Source organism: Vulpes vulpes, chromosome 8, assembly GCF_048418805.1.
Source record: "Vulpes vulpes isolate BD-2025 chromosome 8, VulVul3, whole genome shotgun sequence".
NCBI lineage: Eukaryota > Metazoa > Chordata > Mammalia > Carnivora > Canidae > Vulpes > Vulpes vulpes.
Window position 1 is genome coordinate 41,320,068 of NC_132787.1, and position 20,886 is coordinate 41,340,953.

General features: G+C 48.8%; 2 protein-coding genes across 5 annotated transcripts; one reads left to right on the forward strand and one right to left on the reverse strand.

The window, feature by feature from the left end:
• Positions 1-551: 551 nt before the first annotated feature.
• Positions 552-7,160, reverse strand: RHNO1 (RAD9-HUS1-RAD1 interacting nuclear orphan 1). Of its 4 annotated transcripts, none has more exons than XM_072766244.1 (3): positions 7,087-7,160; positions 2,505-2,756; positions 552-1,425 (listed from the first exon to the last, which is right to left on the reverse strand). In XM_072766244.1, exons 2-3 carry the CDS (start codon positions 2,670-2,672, stop codon positions 826-828), a joined length of 768 nt encoding a protein of 255 aa, XP_072622345.1. In that variant the 5' UTR covers positions 2,673-2,756; positions 7,087-7,160; the 3' UTR covers positions 552-825. The 4 variants fall into 4 exon arrangements, with proteins under 4 accessions (XP_072622345.1, XP_025851193.1, XP_025851195.1 ...); XM_025995408.2 differs by lacking the exon at positions 7,087-7,160 and adding an exon at positions 6,399-6,819; XM_025995410.2 differs by lacking the exon at positions 7,087-7,160 and adding an exon at positions 6,303-6,567.
• Positions 7,161-7,346: 186 nt separating this feature from the next.
• FOXM1 (forkhead box M1) lies at positions 7,347-20,279 on the forward strand. The gene is made up of 9 exons (XM_072766235.1): positions 7,347-7,472; positions 9,667-10,215; positions 10,798-10,943; positions 12,558-12,749; positions 13,865-13,993; positions 14,661-14,705; positions 15,345-15,414; positions 15,601-15,776; positions 18,258-20,279. The coding sequence occupies exons 2-9, from the start codon at positions 9,714-9,716 to the stop codon at positions 19,287-19,289; spliced, it is 2,292 nt and encodes a 763-aa protein (XP_072622336.1). The 5' UTR covers positions 7,347-7,472; positions 9,667-9,713; the 3' UTR covers positions 19,290-20,279.
• The last annotated feature ends 607 nt before the right edge of the window (positions 20,280-20,886 follow it).

Sequence of the window (20,886 nt, forward strand, 5' to 3'; positions counted from 1 at the left end):
GGAAGCAATTTTTGACTGGGCAGTCCTGCATTAGTTACAGTAAGTAGTCTTCTCTGAAAAGTTTCCATATTTAATCACATTTTAAACAGTCACTATAAGAAATCATTTTCCCAGCCTACCCAATTTGATATTTCTCTGAATGGAAATAAACCATAACAGAGCAGACCCAAGTGACCTATGTCTCCTTATCACCCCTGATCCCACTATCTTCACTAAAACGGGGCTTGCTGCCTTTCCTCACCTTGGCCTTTTAGCAGACAGGCAAGGTTGCAGAGGTGGCGGCTCAACTGGAGTCAGAGTCTGCTTTTATTTTTCCCCATCCATCATGTCATAAAGGAAGCTGCAGCTGAACTTGACACAGAGCTGGTACTCAAAAATGTGCAATGAATTAGTTTGAATGTGTGATTAGAGGATTAATGAGCAGTGGTTTAAAAAAAAAAAAAAACAATGAAGAAAGACCTTTTGAGGAGAAGGCAGTATTGCTGCATGATCAGTAATCAGAAGCAGGGCTCTCTAAAACCTTTCTGCAAAAAAATAAAAATAAAAAAATAAAACCTTTCTGCAACCATTTATTTACATACATGTTAAATAGTTACTACAAGATACTTTAAAATTTTAAAGTTACTATAAGAAAAATATGAAGCTGTTTATGACACTAAAAACTTCTTAGGAAAAGACATTCTAAAAAGCAAATCTGGGAACTGATTTCCCTTACGATTCCAAGGTCCTAGTTAAGATATTTTTTTCTATTGATATTATTGGTATCATTTCCATCTTATCCTCCTGATGTACTCTCCTGTGAGCCAGAAAAGTACTTTAGCAACTTTATGAAAATTTCTTGAGACTGCTGGTGTCTGAGAAATCCAGTGAGTTTTTCACAAGGAACTGGTCTTTGTTCAGCTTCCCTCTCTCCCTGAGGTAAGTGAACAAGTGGCGTCGTCTCCTCCACGTGACCTTGATCCCATACTTCTCCTCAGGAGTGTCTTTAACTAGAACAGGCCCAGGCTCTAGGCTCTTGGGAGTACTAGTGTGGAAGGAGCAGCTTGGAAGGCTCCCTTCCCTCTGACCTGGGGGAACGGGACCCTCCTTCACAAACGAGGACTCTGGGGTCTGGATATCAGGTGGAATGAACAGGTACGATAAGTCTTGAAGCATGTGTGCTGATGCTTCCTTAAAGCTTTGAGGACTGAGCATTGGAACTAAGAGCCTTCCGGAAATGAGCTTCTCTGACTGATCGGGGCATTCACTGGTTAAGGGGGTCCCATGTGTGGCTGAACCAGAAGACAAGGGTGGACTCTCAAATGTTAGATGTGGGAACTTGGAGGTGGTAGATTTTCGACTTGAAGGTCTTGCCTGGTTTCGGTGATGACCTTTCTGGTTCACCGGGAAGCAGCTTTCTGCTGTCATATTAAACTGAGGTGATACCTTAAAGGTTAAAAACAAAAACAAAAAGAAGTGAGGAGAGCCAGTTACCAAGTACGAACCTGAGGGAGGGAACTATATCCAAGGACCAGAATTCTTAATGGGGGCCCCCAATAGCAATGGACACAACAAAATAAAATATCTAATAGGATATTAATAAGAAAGGGGTATGAGCTTTAGGCAAATTATAGTTGATATCTCCGGCTTTCCATTCCTCATGTGCAAGAAAAGGGACAATGCCTTCTTCACTTTATCACACCATACAGCTGCAACTAGTTTAACTATCTTTAAACTTTGAGGACAGAGACCAGCAGTGTTCTTCACTTTTGATGCCCCGCGCCTAGCAGGGTGCCTGGCACATGGAAGGCCCCCAGTAGAGCGAATGCTGAGTGCAAGAATAGAGAGTGAGATCACGTATGGAAAGCAACTAGCATAAGACCTGGCATGTGATGAGTTCTCAGTACATGTTCATTCCTCTTCTCATCCACGGGATTCTAACACTTCAGTTCCTTCTACAGTCCTGAAGCAAGTATTATGGTTCTTCCAAGCAATCCTGAACAAGTTATATTTATTAAGCATGCCCAAGTGAAGTTTATGTTTTTGTCTAGCTCTCTGGCTATACTACTTTCCTGACAGTAGCTATAGTCTTTTCCCAGGGCTTTGCAACTATCAAAATACAACCTGCTGTTTCTGTGGGGTTTTCTCCAGGTTCAGTCTACTAAACAGTGAATATAGTATCTAAATAGTTTACCTGTCACATGAAGCTTGGAGAGTAATCTCATTTTTCACTCATTCTGCCATTATTCTGGCTTCTTCACCAAGCTACTGGGTAATGAACCTTTTATAGTGAACTCTTTTAAGAGGAATCTAGGGAGAAAGACTCCAAATACAACCAGCCTATGTTTCAGCTTGGACTTAGAAAAGAAGATACACCAGAGAAGATGGCTGATGACAGAAAGAATACATTGCCTCCTTGTCCCTGCCCCCATGAATCTTCAGAGGCCATAGTTCCAGGGGCAAAAGGGTCAGAATTCTGAGAAGCCTAACAGAGCAAAAGTCAAAGTTAGAATCCCATGGCCTACCCAGGAAGTGATGGTGTTGTGGTCAATGGGCTTGCTGGACACCTGTCTAGTGTGGGTGATGGGACGCTGGGGAGAGCCATAGTGGTGTTTGGGGCCCTCCAGTGGTTCTTGTTGGAATAGCAGCTGGGCTTTCCGGGAAGGTTGGCAGCGGTTTTTTTTGGGAGGCATCAATAGGTGAATGAAGAGCAGTTAGTAACCACATGATGCTGGTTGTAGTCAGGTTGGGGTTCAGGCTCTGATTCCAACCCATGCCTGCAGAGAAAAAAACAAAAGCTGGGAGACAATAATTCTGATGATTCCATCCCCAGCTCTTGCTCATACTCTGCCAACCAGTTCTTCTATCAACTACCACTCACTCCTACCTCAACACCTTGGGGAGTACAGCTTCCTATTCCTACAGCACCAAGTAAAAACACTGTAGTTCACATTCAACAACATTCATTCAATGCACCTTGATCGAGCACCTGTTGAGTGCCATTCTGGGTGTTGGGAATTTAAAGATGAACGACCATTGATGCTACAATTATTTATCAAGTGCCAAGCACCTAGGTGAGACTGTCTCTGTCTTCAAGAGCTGAGAGTCTAGCAGAGGGAGACAATTATGATAATGAGAAGAATGCTTCCATTCACCCCAGGGGAGGCTTTCTAGAGAGGGTGATACCTGACCCAGTAAGGAATGGCTAGGGAAGCCAGAAAGCAGAAAGCGAGGCACTCCAGGCTGAGGAACAGCATATAAAAGCATGGAGACGTGAAGGAGCATTGTAAATTCAAGGTGTCATAGACTCCAAGGAGCTGGACGCAGCATATGAAAAGAAAAATGCAAGAACTCAGAGGCTGGACCCAGTGTCAGGGTCAGGTCAGAAAAAGCAGGTGTGCAATATAATGTATTATATTTTATAATGTATTATATTTTGAACATAGTAGAATGAGTAATATGATGAGCCCCCATGTACCCATCACCCAGTTCCAACAACCATCAACCCACAGCCAGTCAGGATCCATCCATACCCTATATCCACTTCCCTTTCCCTTGTATTATTATGAAGAAAAGATATCCCCAACCATTATATCATCCCCATTAACATATGTGTGTGTGTGTGTATGTTCCTTAATATTATCAAATATCCAGACATGTTCAAATTTTCACTTGTTTCATAAATATCATAATGGTTTTTTCTTTTAGACAGATCATCCTGGCAACAGTGTGAAAGGAGGGGAATACTCTGGAGGTAGGGGACCAGTTTTAGGAGGTTACTCTGTTACTTAAGTGAGGAATGATCAGGCCTGAATCTGGGCTGTGTCAGTGGAAATGGGAAGCTAGATACAGGAGGAGGGAGGATCAACAGGACCACAGAGTAAGAAAAATCTGAAAAAAGTGTCCACTGACTCTAGTAACCAGATTGACTTTTTTTTTTAAAGGCTGTATTTATTTATTCATGAGAGACACACAGAGAGAGGCAGACATAGACAGAGAGGGAAGCAGGCTCCTCAGTGAGCCTGATGTGGGACTCGATTCCAGGACCCTGGGATCACGCCCTGAGCCAAAGGCAGATGCTCAACCACTGAGCCACCCAGGTGCCCCCAGATTGACTTTACTGAGAGCTTCATCAGTGGAAGAGTGAGATAGAAGTTTGCAGGCAATGGAGAGGCATGGGAGGTACAGTTGAGCATCCGGGCAAGTCCCATAGGCGGGCACACTGGTTCCCTGACACATTCATGATTCATTCAGTTAGCCAACAATAAAAAGTAACATACTCTGTTTGATGTCACTAGGCAGTGGAGATACAGGTAAAGAAAATAGAAAGGACAAAATCTCCAACTTGGGCGCTAACATTTTTAGGGACAATACAGGTAATAAATACAGCCATTTGTTCGTTCATTCCGGCATTCAACAAATATTTCACTGAATGCCCACAGTGTGAGGTGCTGTTCTCGGTGCTGGAAATCTATACTAGGGAACAAAATGAAATCCCTGCCCTTGTGGTGCTTACACCTAGTTGGAAAATGACTGTGGAGAAAGACCAAATAGAATAAGAGGTTGAGCCGACTCAGTGCTCTTCTAGACAGGGTGGCCAGGGAAGGCAACTGAAAAAGTGGTATTTGAGCAAAGGCCTGAAACGAAGAAAGGAGAACAGGCTTTAGAAAGGTGAGAGTGCAGAATATTCCAGGCTTCAAGAATAGTAAATGCAAAAATCACAAGGTAAGAATATGCCTGATTTTTTCAAGAAACAGGTCAGCATGGCTCAACGAGTGACAGCAGATGAGAACCAGCTCGTGTGATACAGGGCTTCAGAGGCAAGGTTAAGGACCCTGGATCTAATTATTCCTGGTGTGACAGGAAGCAAAGCTCTGGACAGGAGAACGACATTTATACTTTTCAAAGAGAACTTCAGGCACTCTGTGCAAACAGGTGGGTTGGGGAGCAGGCATGGAGAAGGAAGCAGGGCACCCAGGTAAGGCTGCTGCAGGAGGCCAGTGGAGAGATGACAGCAGTTGCAGTGGCTCCACTCAAACTGTTGACAATAGCCAGCCTCCAACAGACATTGCACAGCTGCAATCCTACTACGTTTCCTTCATCAACTCATTATCCACAGATTATCTTAAGATCTTTCCACTTTCTTAAACCTTAGAACTCCCCTTCTCTCTTTAAAAATAACCTTATTCCCTACTTTGCAGAGAATGCGGTAGACATCAAAGAGAATACTCTCACTTTCCAGGTACCAAACATACAAACCTATGTATATCTGTATCCATTTTCTTGATGCTATAACCGCAGGTCAGTTCCATTTGCTCCCTAAAACCTCTCCCTCTGGCTGTGCTTTGGAACTCTTACTCTGTACATCTTTCTTAGGCAATCATACGCTCAAACCTACAGATGGATGCTACTCAGCTTACAAATCTTCACACTCAAGACCCACATAGCCGCTACCTACTTGACAGCAACTAGATGTCTCAGATGCACCTCAAACTTAACACTCAATTCACGATCTTCTCCCCTGCACCCCCCCCCCCCAGGTGATTATTACCTTCCAGGGCCCTTGCTCAGGGTATGGTATTATCATTCATCTAGTTATGCATCCAGAAACACTGACCTGGCCACCCTCTCCCCATCCAACACCACCAAGCCCTAACAATCTTACCTCTTACCTATGTCCTCAGTAATGCCCCTTTCTCCCTTCTCTTGCTCTCATTCTCTCCCCACCAAGTTCCAACAATTCTGGTCTGAAGTATCACAATAGCCTAATGGGTCTACCCTAATCCATTCCAGCGCCCCCTGCAGAGGAAGCCTTTTAAAAATGCCTATCTGGGGGATCCCTGGGTGGCGCAGCGGTTTGGCGCCTGCCTTTGGCCCAGGGCGCGATCCTGGAGGCCCGGGATTGAGTCCCACGTCGGGCTCCTGGTGCATGGAGCCTGCTTCTCCCTCTGCCTATGTCTCTGCCTCTCTCTCTCTCTCTCACTGTGTGCCTATCATAAATAAAATAAAATAAAATAAAATAAGCCTATCTGGGGGCACCTGGGTGGCTCCATCGGTTGAGCATCTGCCTTGGGCGGAGGTCGTGATCTCTAAGTCTTGGGATGGAGCTCCACGCCCGGCTCCCTGATCAGCCTCTGCCCTCGCCCGTTCCATGCCCTCTCTCCTGCGCTTTTTCTCTCTCAAATAAAATCTTAAAAAATAAAAATAAAAATGCAAATCTGATCTTGAATCACTTCTGCTTAACATTTTTGATTTCTGGCTAAGGACCAAACACCCTCAGTTACGGCTAAGGTCCTACATCCTCGGCTCCAGCTTCATCTCACCGCACACTCCGCTCCGGCCCCTCAGCGCTGACCCCTCAGCCGTCCTTCAGCCTTGGTCCACACCAGTCTTCCTCCCGCCACACAGCCTTTGCGCACCTTCTTCCCTTTGCTTGGCGGGGTTCACGCTCTTCCTTGCACAAGCGCATCAGATGTCGAACAAGGTTCCGTTCAGAAAAGCCTTTCCTGACCTGCCGACGGCAGGATCTTGTAGATACTGTTATCAGTGACCTCTCACTTATCCCTTCACAGCTGTGATCCTCCTTTTGCTTGCTGGAGCCTTCAGAACCGGCCTCTCCTCTTCCCATTAGACCGCACGCACAGCAAGGAAAGCGCCTCCCCCGCCGGTGTGTCCCAGCAGGGCCTGGCCCAGAGCAGGTGCTCGGCAGAGGGGGTCGACCGGGTGAATCAAGTATCACTACGGGTGGCTTAGCTTTGAGGGGGAGTGAGCTCAGATCCGACGAGCCGAGGCGTTCGGGCGGCCGGTGGCCGGCGGGTCGTCAGCCCAGGTGAGGGCGGGGCTCCCCCGCCCCCCGCAGGGAAGCCGGGCCCGGGACGCCGGAGAGGGCCGGGAGGCGGGAGGCGGGAGGCGGGAGGCGCGGCGCCGGGGGCGGGCTCCGGGAAGCGGCCGCCACGCGCGAGGGGGCGCAGGCCGAGGCGCCCGGCAGGGCAGCGCCGCCGCCCGCCGCCCGCTGCCCCCCGCCCCGGCCGCCGCCTCCCGCCGCGCCCCGAGGGCGGCCCGCCGGCCCGCCGCCCCTCCCCACGAGCCGGCCGCAGGCCGCCTTACCCGCCTTGCCCGCCCGGCGGCGTCCCGGCCGCAGCTCCCCGGCGCCGCCGCGTCCTCCGGGCCCGGAACGCGGAGACAGGGGCGGCCGCCGATTGGCGACGCCCCGTCACGTGACCGCAACGCTCCGCCGGCGCCAATTTCAAACAGCGGAACAAACTGAAAGCTCCGGTGCCCGACCCCACCCCCGGCCCCCGGCCCGGGACCCCTCCCCTCCCGGGATCCCCCGGGATTCCCCACCCCTCCCGCACCGCCGGGGACCCGGCCGTCCTGGCGCGAGCCCCCGTGCGGGCCCCCGGCTCGGCCCCCGGCTCGGCCCCCAGCTCGGAGGGGCCCGGAACCCGGCCTCGGAGCCACAGCCCAGCGGCGGCGACTGCTGCAGTCGGGAGGTGAGCGGGGGGCGGAGGGATGGAGTCCGAGCCGCGGCCCGGGCGGCGGCGGGGAGGCCGGGCTCGGGCGCCGAGGTCAGGGGGTCGCGCGGCCGGGCGCGGGACCCGAGCGGAGGTTTGGGGCCACGCGGGACCAGGGCTGAGCGGCGGTGCAAGCCTTCTTTGCATCCCGCCTCCCGGCCTTGCCCTCGCTTCTTTCTCAGACCGCCCCTCGGCCTTCCCTGGAAGTCTGACCTCTGCACCCTGCCCACAACCTCGGGAGGGCTGCTGGGGTGGCCTGCTTTTCTAGGCAGACCGTGGCTGGCGTGAAGGCTGAGCTTCTTCTGCCTTACGTAGGAGGCAAACGTGCCCACAGCCTCCCAGCGCCCAGGCGCCCTCACCACTGGGCAGCACTGCCTGCACTCCACCCTTTTCCAGGGCCCTTCCCCTGGTCCCTGAGCACCTGCAAGCTTTCCCTGGTCAGCATTGGCAGTGCTGTCAGAGGAGTCACTCTGGAAGTCCCCTAGGTTAGATCAAGTGTTGCCAATGATAGCAAGAGACTGGTGAGAGAGTTGAAAGCAAAATGAAGCCTTGGACCAGGAAGATCTCTTTTGGGGACAGGGAAGGAATAATAGTATTTACTGATTGGTGGGGGAACGGAGGGAGGCCCGAAGAGATATGAGGGAGAAATAAAACTGATATTTGAAAGTAGAGGAAACCTAGGTATAAAAGAAAGGGAGGAGGCAGAGGGGAGAGAGCCTATGAACTCTAAGCAGATGGCAAATGTCATAGGACCAAGACAGTCATCTTTTGGGAGATAGTGGATGACCTAACACAGACAGCCCATTCCTCTGGCCAGGAGTACGCAATTTTACATGATAGAGTATCCCGTGTATTTTTAAAAATCAAACCCAATTTTGTTAAAAGATAAAACTATTTTCCTTAACATGACAAAACCACTTAGCCTATTGATGACAGGACATTCTCTTAGCAGATAGGGTTTTATTCTTGGTTCTGGAAGAGAAATTAAGCAATAGAGTAACATGCTTAGAAAGTTAAAATATGAATCAAGCACATGCAAATACTAAAATGTCACTATAGAAATGTTTTGCAGATTGTGAAAGAAAAGTGTACTTTTTCTTTTGCCAGTGCAAGGGTGGTAGCCTGTGATATGAATAGCACCATGGGCCCTGAATAGAGCAGTTTCCATTTTCTTTGAGGTCTTGTGGAGGAGGTGTTGGCAAGGGAGCAATAGTACGATCTACCTTTCTCCTCTGATACTATGGGTGCTGATCCTTTTATTTATAAACTAATATGATATAAAAAAATATATACAGGTTTTATCAATCCTGAAATAGATTATGGGATCAGAGTTTTGTTTTGGTTTTTTTGTTTGTTTGTTTGTTTGTTTTTCTTTTTAATATTTTATTTATTTGGGATCCCTGGGTGGCGCAGCGGTTTGGTGCCTGCCTTTGGCCCAGGGCGCGATCCTCGAGACCCAGGATCAAATCCCACATCGGGCTCCCGGTGCATGGAGCCTGCTTCTCCCTCTGCCTATGTCTCTGCCTCTCTTTCTCTCTGTATGACTCTCATAAATAAATAAAAATTTAAAAAAAAGATTTTATTTATTTATTCATGAGAGACACAGAGAGAGAGAGAGAGAAGCAGAGACACAGGCAGAGGGAGCAGCAGGCTCCATGCAGGGAGCCTGATGTGGGACTCGATCCCGGGACTAGGATCATGCCCTGGGCCAAAGGCAGGTGCTAAACCACTGAGCCACCCAGGGATCCCAGGATCAGAGTTTTGTCAGGACTTCTCAAATTGCCAAATGTCCTCCTATTTCAGCATTCCTGCCCCTCGAGTCACTGCAAGCGGTCTGTATAATAATAAGCAATAATAGAAATTTCCACACTTTTGTAACTGTCCCATTCATTTCTCTAGCCAACATTCTTAAGCTTCTGGAAGACCTTTGGCCTTGTTGACCTATAATCAACCCAGTCCCACTTTCCCCTTTTGAAATGTCTAGGTTTAAGCTTTCTTTTGTCATAGAACTCATCTCCTTATTGTCTGATGTCTTTACAGAGGCCCAGGGATCATTAACCTGGACCCATGGGCTCTTGCTTTTGGTCTTGGAAAGAGGAACACCTCTCTCTAGCAATACCTCCTTCTCAGCCTAACAAATCTCTGACATCCTGCTGTTCCTTGCACTTTCCAGGGTCCGTGCTTGTGATTCTCAATGGAGAGTGAAAGCACAGATTCATAATGAAAACCAGCCCCCGTCGGCCACTGATTCTCAAAAGACGGAGGCTGCCCCTTCCTGTTCAAAATGCCCCAGGTGAAACATCAGGAGAGGAACCTAAGAGGCCCCCTGCCCAACAGGAACCTGGTCAAGCACAGGCCTCCAAGGAGGCAGCAGAGTCCAACTCTTGCAAGTTTCCAGCTGGGATCAAGATTATTAACCACCCCACCATGCCCAACACCCAAGTGGTGGCCATCCCTAACAATGCCAATATCCAGAGCATCATCACAGCATTGACCGCCAAAGGAAAAGAGAGTGGCAGCACTGGGCCCAACAAATTCATCCTCATCAGCTGTGGGGGAGCCCCCACTCACCCTCCAGGACCCCAGCCTCAAGCCCAAACCAGCAATGATCCCAAGAGGACAGAAGTGGTCACCGAGACCCTGGGATCAAAGCCGGCAGCTAGGGATGTGAATCTGCCTAGACCACCTGGAGCCCTTCCCGGGCAGAGATGGGAGAGCTGTGGTATGTGGTCTGCAAGGCAAAGGGGTGAGGAGCCCAGCCTTTCCTCTCTGGTAGCAAGGACTGCAGTCCATCAAGTTGATACTTCACAGACAGGCACCTAGCCTGAACCAGGGGAAAGTCTTGTCTTTCTTCATCCCCAGTCGTTGACCCAGATCTTTTGGGCGCTGTCAAAAGTGCCCAAATAAATATTTGGCATTTCTCTTATGTTCCTTATATGAGAAAAGGATTTGTTTATTTTTCTTAATTATCTTCCCCCTTGACCATATAAGGAAATAGGAATTTCCCCCCATTTTAATAAAGGAGAAAACTGAAGCATGAGGAGGAAAAGTGACTTTGTCCAAATACAAATTCTTTTGTTAGTTGGGTTGCCTTGACTGATCTCTCAGGCTGAGTGTGACTTCTGATTCTCTCCTGAAATCCATAATGGGGCAGAGTACCTGAGAGCCACAGTAGATTCAGCACTTGTTCCCTGTCCCTATGGGTAGAGGTCTTGGAGAAATGCTCCCTAACCACCGATTTTGATGGGCCTACCGGGCACTGGTTCAGGCAGCTAAGTGGCATCTTCGATTGTTTCCCCTCTAGCTGGCAGTGAGGCAGCAGGCTGCACTCTCGACAACAGCTTGACTAACATCCAGTGGCTTGGAAAGATGAGTTCGGATGGACTGGGCCCCAGCAACATCAAACAAGAGATGGAGGGAAAGGAGAATCGTCACCTGGAGCAAAGTCAGGTAAAGGTGAACTGTTCTGTCACTCACTAGGGAAGTCAAGGCCACTGCAGGGAATTTCTAAGGAGGGAAATGGATCAGGTGGTGTGTGGAAGACAATCCCTAAGTTCTGGTGTCAGCACTTCACTTAGTGTGATTCTGTATAACTTTGGAGCTGCCATTTGTCTTGGAATCTTTTCTGCCCCCATCTGTGAAATTTCCTTGAGGGCAGATGCACCTGGCTTACTCTGTATTCCATTAGCAGTTTAGTACTCTGCCTTTCGCAGGTGCTTAGTAGGTATTCAGGAAATGATGAAGAGATCTTAGTTTGGAAAGCCACTTGAGCTTTAAAGAGGCACCCCAATGGTATGAAAGGAATAGAGCATTTTTAGAGAATAGTTTTATTAGAAGATAAATTGATAGCAAATAAAGTGAGTTAGGTGTAAGTTTTAAATACTTCCGTGGTAATCAAACTTGATTTGACCCAACTATCCAGCCTGGGGTTGTTTTTCACAGTTGCCATATTGTTGCACACGCCCTTAGATCATTCATTCAGTAAACTTTAAAAGGGAAAAGTTACATGGATGTGTACAAAAGTAAAAAGCTGTTCACTTCAAACTTATGCACTTTTTAAAGTTAGAGCTCGGGTTTTTTAATTTTTGTATCTATTATTTTTAAGATTTATTTTATTCCAGAGAGAGAGAGAGAGAATGTGTGAGCCAGGGGTGGGGAGGGGAGGCAAAGGGCAGAGAGAGAATCTCAAGCTGACTCTGAGCTGAGCACAGAGCCCAACCCAGGGCTCGATCCCACAACCCTAAGATCATAACCTGAGCTGAAACCAGGAGTCAGATGCTCAACTGACCAAGCCACCTAGGTGCTCCAGAGCTCAGTTTTACAAATGTGACCGATCAGCTCTTTGCCTAAGACTTAGCCAGATGTATGCTTTGCAGACATTTGGGAATATCTGTCTTATACAAACAGTGAAAAGAGATGGGTTTGTTCACATCACAGCAATAGTAGAAAGCGGACAAAGACCTTGGTCTCTTGACTCCCGGGTCTGAAAAATGAGTATGGTTTTAGTATAAAATCAATGCTTTAAGAATCATAATATACACCCAAACTTTCCTGAGAGATTTCAAATAGCAAAGACTGGACCTTCACTTATTATTGGACAATATATTCAACAAAATGAACAATGACAGGGCATCTGGGTGGCTCAGTTGGTTCAGCATCTGCCTTCAGGTCAGGTCATGATCCCAGAGTCCTGTGATCAAGTCCCTCATTGGGCTCCCTGCTCATTTGGGGAGCCTGCTTCTCCCTCTCCCTCTGCTGCTTCCCCTGCTTGTGCACTCTCTCTCTCTCACTCCATCTCAAATAAATAAAATCTTTTTTAAAAAATGAATAATGACAGAAGTGGCTCCACCTTGGCTAGGGACTGGACTAGATCATCGCTACCCTTCCTAATCCTAAAATTTTGTTCTATGGAATAGTTGTCTCAGATGAGCTGGTTTCTAGCATGGTTCTGCAGGTTAAAAGGTTTCTCTAGGGGATGTTCTTTGAGGGGGCTCCAGGGAGGTCTTATGAATTCTTCCATGTCATTTCTTTTTCTCCTTACCTTTGGCTTCTCATAACTCTCAGGTTGAGGAAACCCCGGGAGCATCAGCATCCTGGCAGGACTCTGTGTCTGAGCGGCCGCCATACTCTTACATGGCTATGATACAGTTCGCCATCAACAGCACCGAGAGGAAGCGCATGACCTTGAAAGACATCTATACTTGGATCGAGGATCACTTCCCCTATTTTAAGCACATTGCCAAGCCAGGCTGGAAGGTATGTAACAACCTGTAGTGACCAAAGCGAAGGTCACTCTGGCTGGGCAGTTTGTCCTCATAGATGTGCAGCAGTTTCTGTCTGGTGCTCTGAGTAACAGTTAAGTGCAAAAAAAGCTGGAACTGAAAACAGTTGTATCTGAATCCTGTCAAATCAGGGCAAGATGGTCAACAGGAGCTCTACAACCACTTCCTTGGTCCCTCCCTGAGGTCCCTAAGGGTAGAGATCCTGGAGAGACTGTCCAGGGTAGCACTGAGCCTACTTTTGTGCTACGTTGGATGGCAGCTGGAGTGACTAAGTAGCTTTATGAAAAGATCTTAGGGACGCCTGGGTGGCTCAGTGGTTGAGCGTCTGTCTTTGGCTTCAGGCATGATCCTGGGGTTGTGGGATCGAGTTCCACATCGAGCTCCCCAAAGGGAGCCTGCTTCTCCCTCTGCCTGTGTCTCTGCCTCTCTGTGTCTTTCATGAATAAATAAATAAAATCTTTAAAAAAAAAAAAAAAGAAAGAAAGAAAGAAAGAAAGAAAGAAAGAAAGAAAGAAAGAAAAGATAAGGTCTTCGTGGAAAAAAAAAATGCTGTCCATGAGCTTTGTGACTGAAGATTCACCTCCTCTAATGTCATATGTTGTCTCCAGAAGGCAGGGACTTCATTGTACTTGTGGGAACACTGAGATCCCTTGGAGTGACTATGGCGCATGCTACACCGTCAGAGCCTCAGTGCTGGTTTTCTGACAGATTGGCAGCTCCAAGCAAGAGTTTTTGGTTTTGTTTCCTCCACGGTAGAACTCTTCACACTCTTACCTCAATGAAATTTCCTTAGCTGCTTAGTTTCCTTACTCATCTATCTTGCTGCTGATTGTTTCACAGCCTTGGTCCTCTTTCCTAGCTACTGACGGCCATCTAGGTCTTTTCTTTATCACCAGCTGCTGGACTGATGGCTTTATGGCCCAGCTTGCAGGGAGAGAGGTGCCAGTTGACAAGATCAGTAGGCAAGATCTTGAGGACGCTGCTGGCAATGGATGGGGGGAGGCAAGGCTGATATCCACTGGGGAGAGATCAAAGGGGATGACTCTGAAGCTAAAGTAGCTGAGAAGTAGTTGTCTTTCTCTCCGGCAGAACTCAATCCGCCACAACCTTTCTCTCCATGACATGTTTGTTCGAGAGACATCTGCCAATGGCAAGGTCTCCTTCTGGACTATCCACCCCAGTGCCAATCGCTACTTGACATTGGACCAGGTGTTTAAGGTGAGTATCCTGGTTTCATCTAAATAGGGCCAGAATTGGGCATGGTAATCTCTGTCTCAAAAGGAAATGAATCTTCCTTGTGATGATCTTACCTGGCCAGGGCAGAGTTAGAAGCCAGCCAGCCCAGAGACGACCTGCGTAAAACTAGCTGAATTAAATACAATTGACACACACCAAATGACATACTTCTGTTCTAGGCTAGGCCACAGAGAGGACTGCTCGGATCCAAATAGATGACTTCCCTGGGCAGTGTTTCCCTAGCTGCCTTGTGGATAAGAATTGCCTGTGATGCTTATTAAAATACAGGCCCCTCTGTTGTGGCTTCTGACTTAGTGGGTCTGGGATGGGCCTAGGAATATGTATTTTGAGCAAGCATCTCTGGTGATTCTTACAGAGGAAGTCTAGAGAAGCTTGTTTTCAAAGATCGCTTCTTTAGCCTGGAGACCAGAGATTGAGCCACCAGAACATCTTTGCAGAAGTGATTGTTTTGGGATTTCAGAGTGCCCATAAGGCTGCTGCTAGCTATAAGTATTCCCCGGGAGGGAAAGTTGTCCCCAGTGGCCCTCAGCGTCAAACAAGAATAGCTGTTTTTCCCGATCCGGTCAGACTGACCACGCTGGTGGTAACTTCATCTCATTTCTCTCCCACAATGCCTGACCGCCACCAGCCACTGGACCCAGGGTCTCCACAATCGCCTGAGCACTTGGAATCAGTAAGATTCTTTTCCTCCTGGCTCGGGGCTTGGCCTTGTTTTCCTTTCACTGCTCAGCATGGCTCTAGTGGACAAGGGAAGGGAGCCTGTGTGCCGTGTGACTACCAGCCCTAAATGCAGAGCACCCTAAGCATCTGGGAGGAAGGAAATTGATGGCCACCACCTCCTCTTCCTCCCCACGCCCCAGCTCATGCCCACTTCTCCTCCCCCGTGATGGGCATGATGAAGGTGCACGGAGCAGAGCAGGGTGTGACAGGAGGACACACCGCGGGCTTAGTGCAAGATGGCAATGGCAGGTGCATGGTGTAGGCCTGGCAGGCGGCAGTTTTCCCTCACTTTTCTACCTGGCTTTTCTTGGCCGCTCGTAGAACTACATGCTTTAGCATTCCCTGGGGGCGGCGAGGACACATGGATGAGGTGGTAGGACTGTCCTGCCATCGTCTATCTGTGCCATCCACCTTTTCCCGCTAACCAGGCTTTGGAGACCGTGTTCACCTGTATTCACCCCAGACCAGCCTTTTCATTCTGGGCTGTCGGTTAGCTCAGTGCACGGCATCGGAAGCAACTGGTGGGTTCTCCTGCCTTCTCCCCCTGCCTTATTAACCCAGATTTCTTTCTCTCCCTATCTGCCACAAGCAGCAGCAGAAACGACCCAATCCTGAGCTCCGCCGGAACGTGACCATCAAAAGCGAACTCCCACTAGGCGCACGTTAGTATGGGAGAGTGGGCATCAGGCTGGTCCTTGCTCTAGGGGCATATTTTAGAGAACCAGACCACGGGAGTCTATGCCCAGCTCAAAGGAGGCTCTGAGCCAGAGAAGGAGAGCAGAGCTCCTGGGCTTGAGAAGGGGTGTGTCCCTGGACTCCTGCTCTTCATCTCTCCTGTGTCCTCCTAGGGCGGAAGATGAAGCCACTACTGCCACGGGTCAGCTCGTACCTGGTACCCATCCAGTTCCCAGTGAACCAGTCACTGGTGTTGCAGCCCTCGGTAAAAATGCCACTGCCCCTGGCAGCTTCACTCATGAGCTCAGAGCTTGCCCGCCATAGCAAGCGAGTCCGTATTGCCCCCAAGGTAAGTGGCTTCTGCTCTCCTCTGAGGAGAGACACCAGTCAATTAAAAGCGTTGGGCCTGTTGTTGGCAAGCACTCTGCTCAGTGTTCCTTGAGAAGCTTATGAATCTAGTTGGGTAGACCAGGCATTTTCCTTTGTGACAACTAAGGAAAATTCAAGAACATTGTAAGAGCTAAAAAGGACTGTGGCTTATAGTGTACGTGGTGTCAGAAGCCCATGAGTACTTGAGAAGTTTATAACAATTCAGACAAGGGGGATTATGAGAGGTGGGCTGGGATCGGTAAGGAAGAATTTACAAGGGAAATTGGTTTTAGAAGGACATACATTTGGGCAAGTAAACAGGTGTGTTAACAGTATTCTAATGACCAGTACCATGGGAGCAGGAGATGCCAGTTTATACCCAGTAATGGTAGAGTGGTTGGGTTAGTCTTGCTCAGAGGTTCTCAGTCTCCATACTATTGACATCTAGGGCTGGATAATTATTTGTTGGGGGCAGATAGGTATGGTCCTACCCACTGAGGGATCTTTGGCAGCATCTCTTGTCTCTCCCCACTAGATCCCAAGAGCAACCCCCAGTGTGACAATTAAAATGTGTCCAGGCATTGCCAAATGTCGCCTAGGGGGCAAGAGGGTGGGGATATGGCCCCCAGGTTGAGGACCAGTGGTCTAGCTTGAGGAGAATGTGAGGAGGGTAAGTCAAGATCCTATACACTGATGGGCTACCAAGTCTGGGCTTACCTCAGTGCAGAAGGATTTATGAGCAAGAGCCAACTTAGAACAAAGCAGAGAAAAGGGCCCCTTGTGCCTCCTTCATTGAGATAGAAATAGCATAGGCTCTGGAGTTTAAAGAGACTTGGGTTTACTTTATATTTTTTAATTTAAAAAATATTTTTTAAATGTACATAAAATTATATATACTACCATATATAATTTTACCTAAATGTATCCATGTGACTAGCACATACCCTGTTTTTGTTTTATTGCAGTCTTTTTTCTTTTTTCTCTTTTCTTCTTGGTGCCTCCCCTCCGCCCACCTTCACTCTCATCCCCATGATGACAATTTAGTATGTTTGTTTTTATGATTTATCCCTGCTCTTCGTGTATGGTACATACGCATGTAGCCATAGCCACTTTATACATGCACATACAACACCCAGAATGTTCAAAATGGGATCACATTACACTTTTCTGCCACTGGGAAATTCTTCCAATCACATGGCATCGGCTCTTAATGGCCACATAATATTCCACCATGTAGCTGTGCCATAAATTTTCCAGCCATTCCACTTTTATGGGTACATCTTGTTTCTAGATTTTTTTGCCCTATGAACAATACTGCAATAAATATCTTTGCAAGTACCTTTCTTACAAGCGTTTTTATTTTGTGGGATAGGAAACCAGACATGAGGTTGCCCAGTGGAAAGGTGTTTTCCATTTTATTATATCTTGCCAATTAGTGGTTTCCAAAAAAATATACAATAATTTACATCTCTCCCAGCATTATGTGACAAGACCTATATCTTTGCCAGCAATTGGTAATCATAGTCTTTTAAATATTTGCCCATCTGCTCTGTATAAATGATATCACCTTGTTTCATTTGATTTCTCTTTGCTCATCAGTAAGCGTGAGTACCTTCTTGTTACATTGGGTCACTTGCAATGGTTCACCACAAGATAGTTATTTAGGGGCATGGCCCATCTTTCTATGGGGTTTTGATAATAATACGTGAAAGTTCTTTGTCATTGAAACATTAACGTCTGTCTTTTGTGCTGAAGGTAGTTTTTTACCTCTATTGTTTGTTTCTTTCTTCACGGGTCCCCTAGCCACTGTAAGAAGATTTTAAGTTTTTATATAGTCAAACTGTGTCTCTCTTTTCCTTTACAGCTTCTGGGTTTCCAGTCTTGCTTAAGAGAGTCGCCCCCACCCTCAGATTGTACATGTAGTCTCCCAGATCCCCTTTCAGGATTCATATGGTTTTAATTTTTCTGTTTGAATCGTTGTGTATGCTATGAAGAGGCATCCAGCTTTTTGTTTGTTTATTTGTTCGTTTGTTTTTTTAAGATTTTATTTATTTATTCATGAGAGACAGAGACATGGGCAGATGGAGAGGCAGGCTTCATTCAGGGAGCCTGATGTGGGACTCGATCCCAGGACCCCGGGATCACGACCTGAGCCGAAGGCAGACGCTCAACGTTGCATTGAGCCACCCAGGTGTTGGCATCCAGGTTTCTGTCTCTCTGCGGGGTACTAATTATAGCAGCGGCATAATAAATGCTCTCTCTTTTACCCCCAGAATTGAACTACCACCTTCATCGTATATTCTCGTATTTCATAGTTTGTAAGACTTTTAAAAGATAGAAAATGAGGATCCGTACCAGCCTATGGCTTGATTTAGTCACAATCTTGTGTCCCGCCTGGTGGGTGGGGTGAATGTCAAGGCCCAGAGAGCTTCCTCTCACTGCACCCCTGCTTCCCTTTCAGGTGCTACTAGCTGAGGAGGGGGTGGCCCCTCTGCCGCCCACAGGGCCCCTGCAAGAGGACAAACTCCCCCTCGGAGAAGGGCTGTCTCCTCTGCTTCCAGTTCAGTCCATCAAGGAGGAAGAACCCCAGCCTGGGGAGGAGACGCTACACTTGGGGAGGCCCATCAAAGTGGAGAGCCCGCCCTTGGAGGAGTGGCCCTCGCCGTGCCCATCCATCAAAGAGGAATCCTCTCATTCCTGGGAGGACTCGTCCCACTCTCCCACGCCAAGGCCCAAGAGGTCCTACAGCGGGCTCAAGTCCCCAGCCCGATGTGTCTCAGAAATGCTTGTGATTAAACGGAGGGAGGGGAGGGAGATGAGCCGGTCTCGAAGGAAACAGCACCTCCTGCCTCCTTGCCTGGATGAGCCGGAGCCCGAGCTGCTCTTCTCCCAGGGCCCCGGGGCTTCCCAGCGAGCCACCGAGCTTACTTTGCCCACAGAGTCCTCTGAGCCTGCCTCCCGGCTTGGCTATTCCCAAGAGGAGGGAGGACCTTTTAAGACGCCCATTAAGGAGACGCTGCCCATCTCTTCCACTCCAAGCAAATCTGTCCTCCCTGCGACCCCCGAATCCTGGAGGCTCACACCCCCAGCCAAAGTAGGGGGGCTAGAGTTCAGCCCAGTACACCACCCCCAGGCTGCCTTCGGCACCCTGCCTGATGCCCTGGGGCTGACGGATTTTAGCACCACCCCTCTGAAAAGCATTCCCCTCTTTGACTCCCCCCGAGAGCTCCTCAGTTCTGAGCCCTTTGACCTCACCTCTGACCCCTTCAGCACCTCCTCCCCCTCAGATATGGAAGTCCCCAAGCCAGACTCCCCCGGGCCAGAGGCTGCCAGCCTCTCAGCCAACCGCTCTCTGACCGAAGGCCTGGTTCTGGACACGATGAATGACAGCCTCAGCAAGATCCTGCTGGACATCAGCTTTCCGGGCCTGGAGGAGGACCCTCTGGGCCCTGACAGCATCAACTGGGCTCAGTTCATTCCTGATCTACGGTAGAGGCCTACCCTACCCTTGCTGCCTGAGCTGTCCATGCTTCCAGGATCTCGGGTGGCTGGGCCATCCGAGGACAGCAGGCAGGGACCGTCCGCCCCTCTAGCTCCACTTTGCCTGCTTATGCCAAGACGGACATCAAGCCATGGCCACTACTGAGCCCTCTGCAAGCAGCAAGGTCCTGGTGACCAGTCACTGTGCCACCACTGCTCCCCAAAAGAATCCGGTTCCTCACTCTCCCTGCTAGGAGCTAAGGGGTGGGAATGGCAAAAGCAAGGGTGAAAAGAGATTAGGAACTCCTCGGACTGTTTACACCTGTGCCCAGGAGTCCCCCCACTTTTCCTGATCCTTGCAGGGCAGCCTTTGTAAATAGTGTATATTCTCCAAATTATCCTCTAATTATAAATGTAAGCTTATTTCCTTAGATCATTATCTAGAGACTGCCAGAAAGGTGGGTAGGATGACAAGGGGTTTGTTTGCTCCTGTTCCTTGCATTCAATTCCTAGAGAAGGGAGGACGCGCAGTGTACGGTTTCTTCCAGGCCCAGGGCACCTGCCTTCAGGGCTCTTTACTGTAGACAAGCAGATCTGCTTCCTAGGGTCCTGCTTATTGTCCCCCTCCCTTCCCACCTTCCCATGTTTCCAAGTCAGCTTTCCTGCAAGAAGAAATCCTGACAAAAAAAGGTCTTTTGTCAAGGGTCAAGAGTTGAATTGGGGGTGGGGGAATGGATGCATCTGAAGCAAAGAATGCAGGTGCCCAGATGTGCTCCCCTGAGATGTTTCTCTGATAACGTCCCTAATCATGCCAGAGAGACGAGCCATTTGCCAAGAACTTGGCCCAAGGCTTGAGAAGACTGAAAGGGCCCTGCCCTGCCTAACTTCCTTAGCTCACACCTCAGCTTTGCTAAGAGCCACCTTAGGCCCCAGCTGACCGCATGCATGTGAGCCAGCTCGAGAACACTACCATAACTGTCAATAAAATCCAGGGTGGAAGTGCTCTCTGTGGTGTGTCGGTGTCTGGTCCCTGAGGCATAAGGAGGGGTTGGGGAAGAACATGGGAGATGGAGATGGTGGTGACAGGGAAGAGGTAAGGCCTGAAGCCAACACAAAGCACATGAAGGAGAGTGCTCAGGGCATTGGCCTGGGCTGCCTCCCACATCCTCTGCAGGCATACATCAGAAACTGGCAGGTTTCCCTGGCTGGTCCTGCATGGCAAGCCTCTTCAGAACCACTGAACCTAATGGTTAACTTGGCCCTTTGGTGCTTCCTATAAGGGAAAGACCTACAGAGGGGCAGGGCCCTCCCCTTCTGGAGAGTAGGGAAAGATGGGCCCAGTTATAGGCACCTCATGATCATGTCCACCCCAACCCAGGGCCTGGAAGCCAGCCTGCCCTGCTTTTCTCTTCCTGCCCTCCTAGCAAGTCCCTCCCCAAAAACCCCTCTGGCTACCATCTACACATAAGTCCTATCCCCTGCCTGTCTCACCTGAAAGGCCCCAAAGGATTGATGAGTCCTCCCAGGGAGAGGTAAGGGCCTCCTCCTGCGTCACCATCCAGGAAGCATCACCATAGCAACCCCAACAGCAAACAATGCTGCCAGGGAAA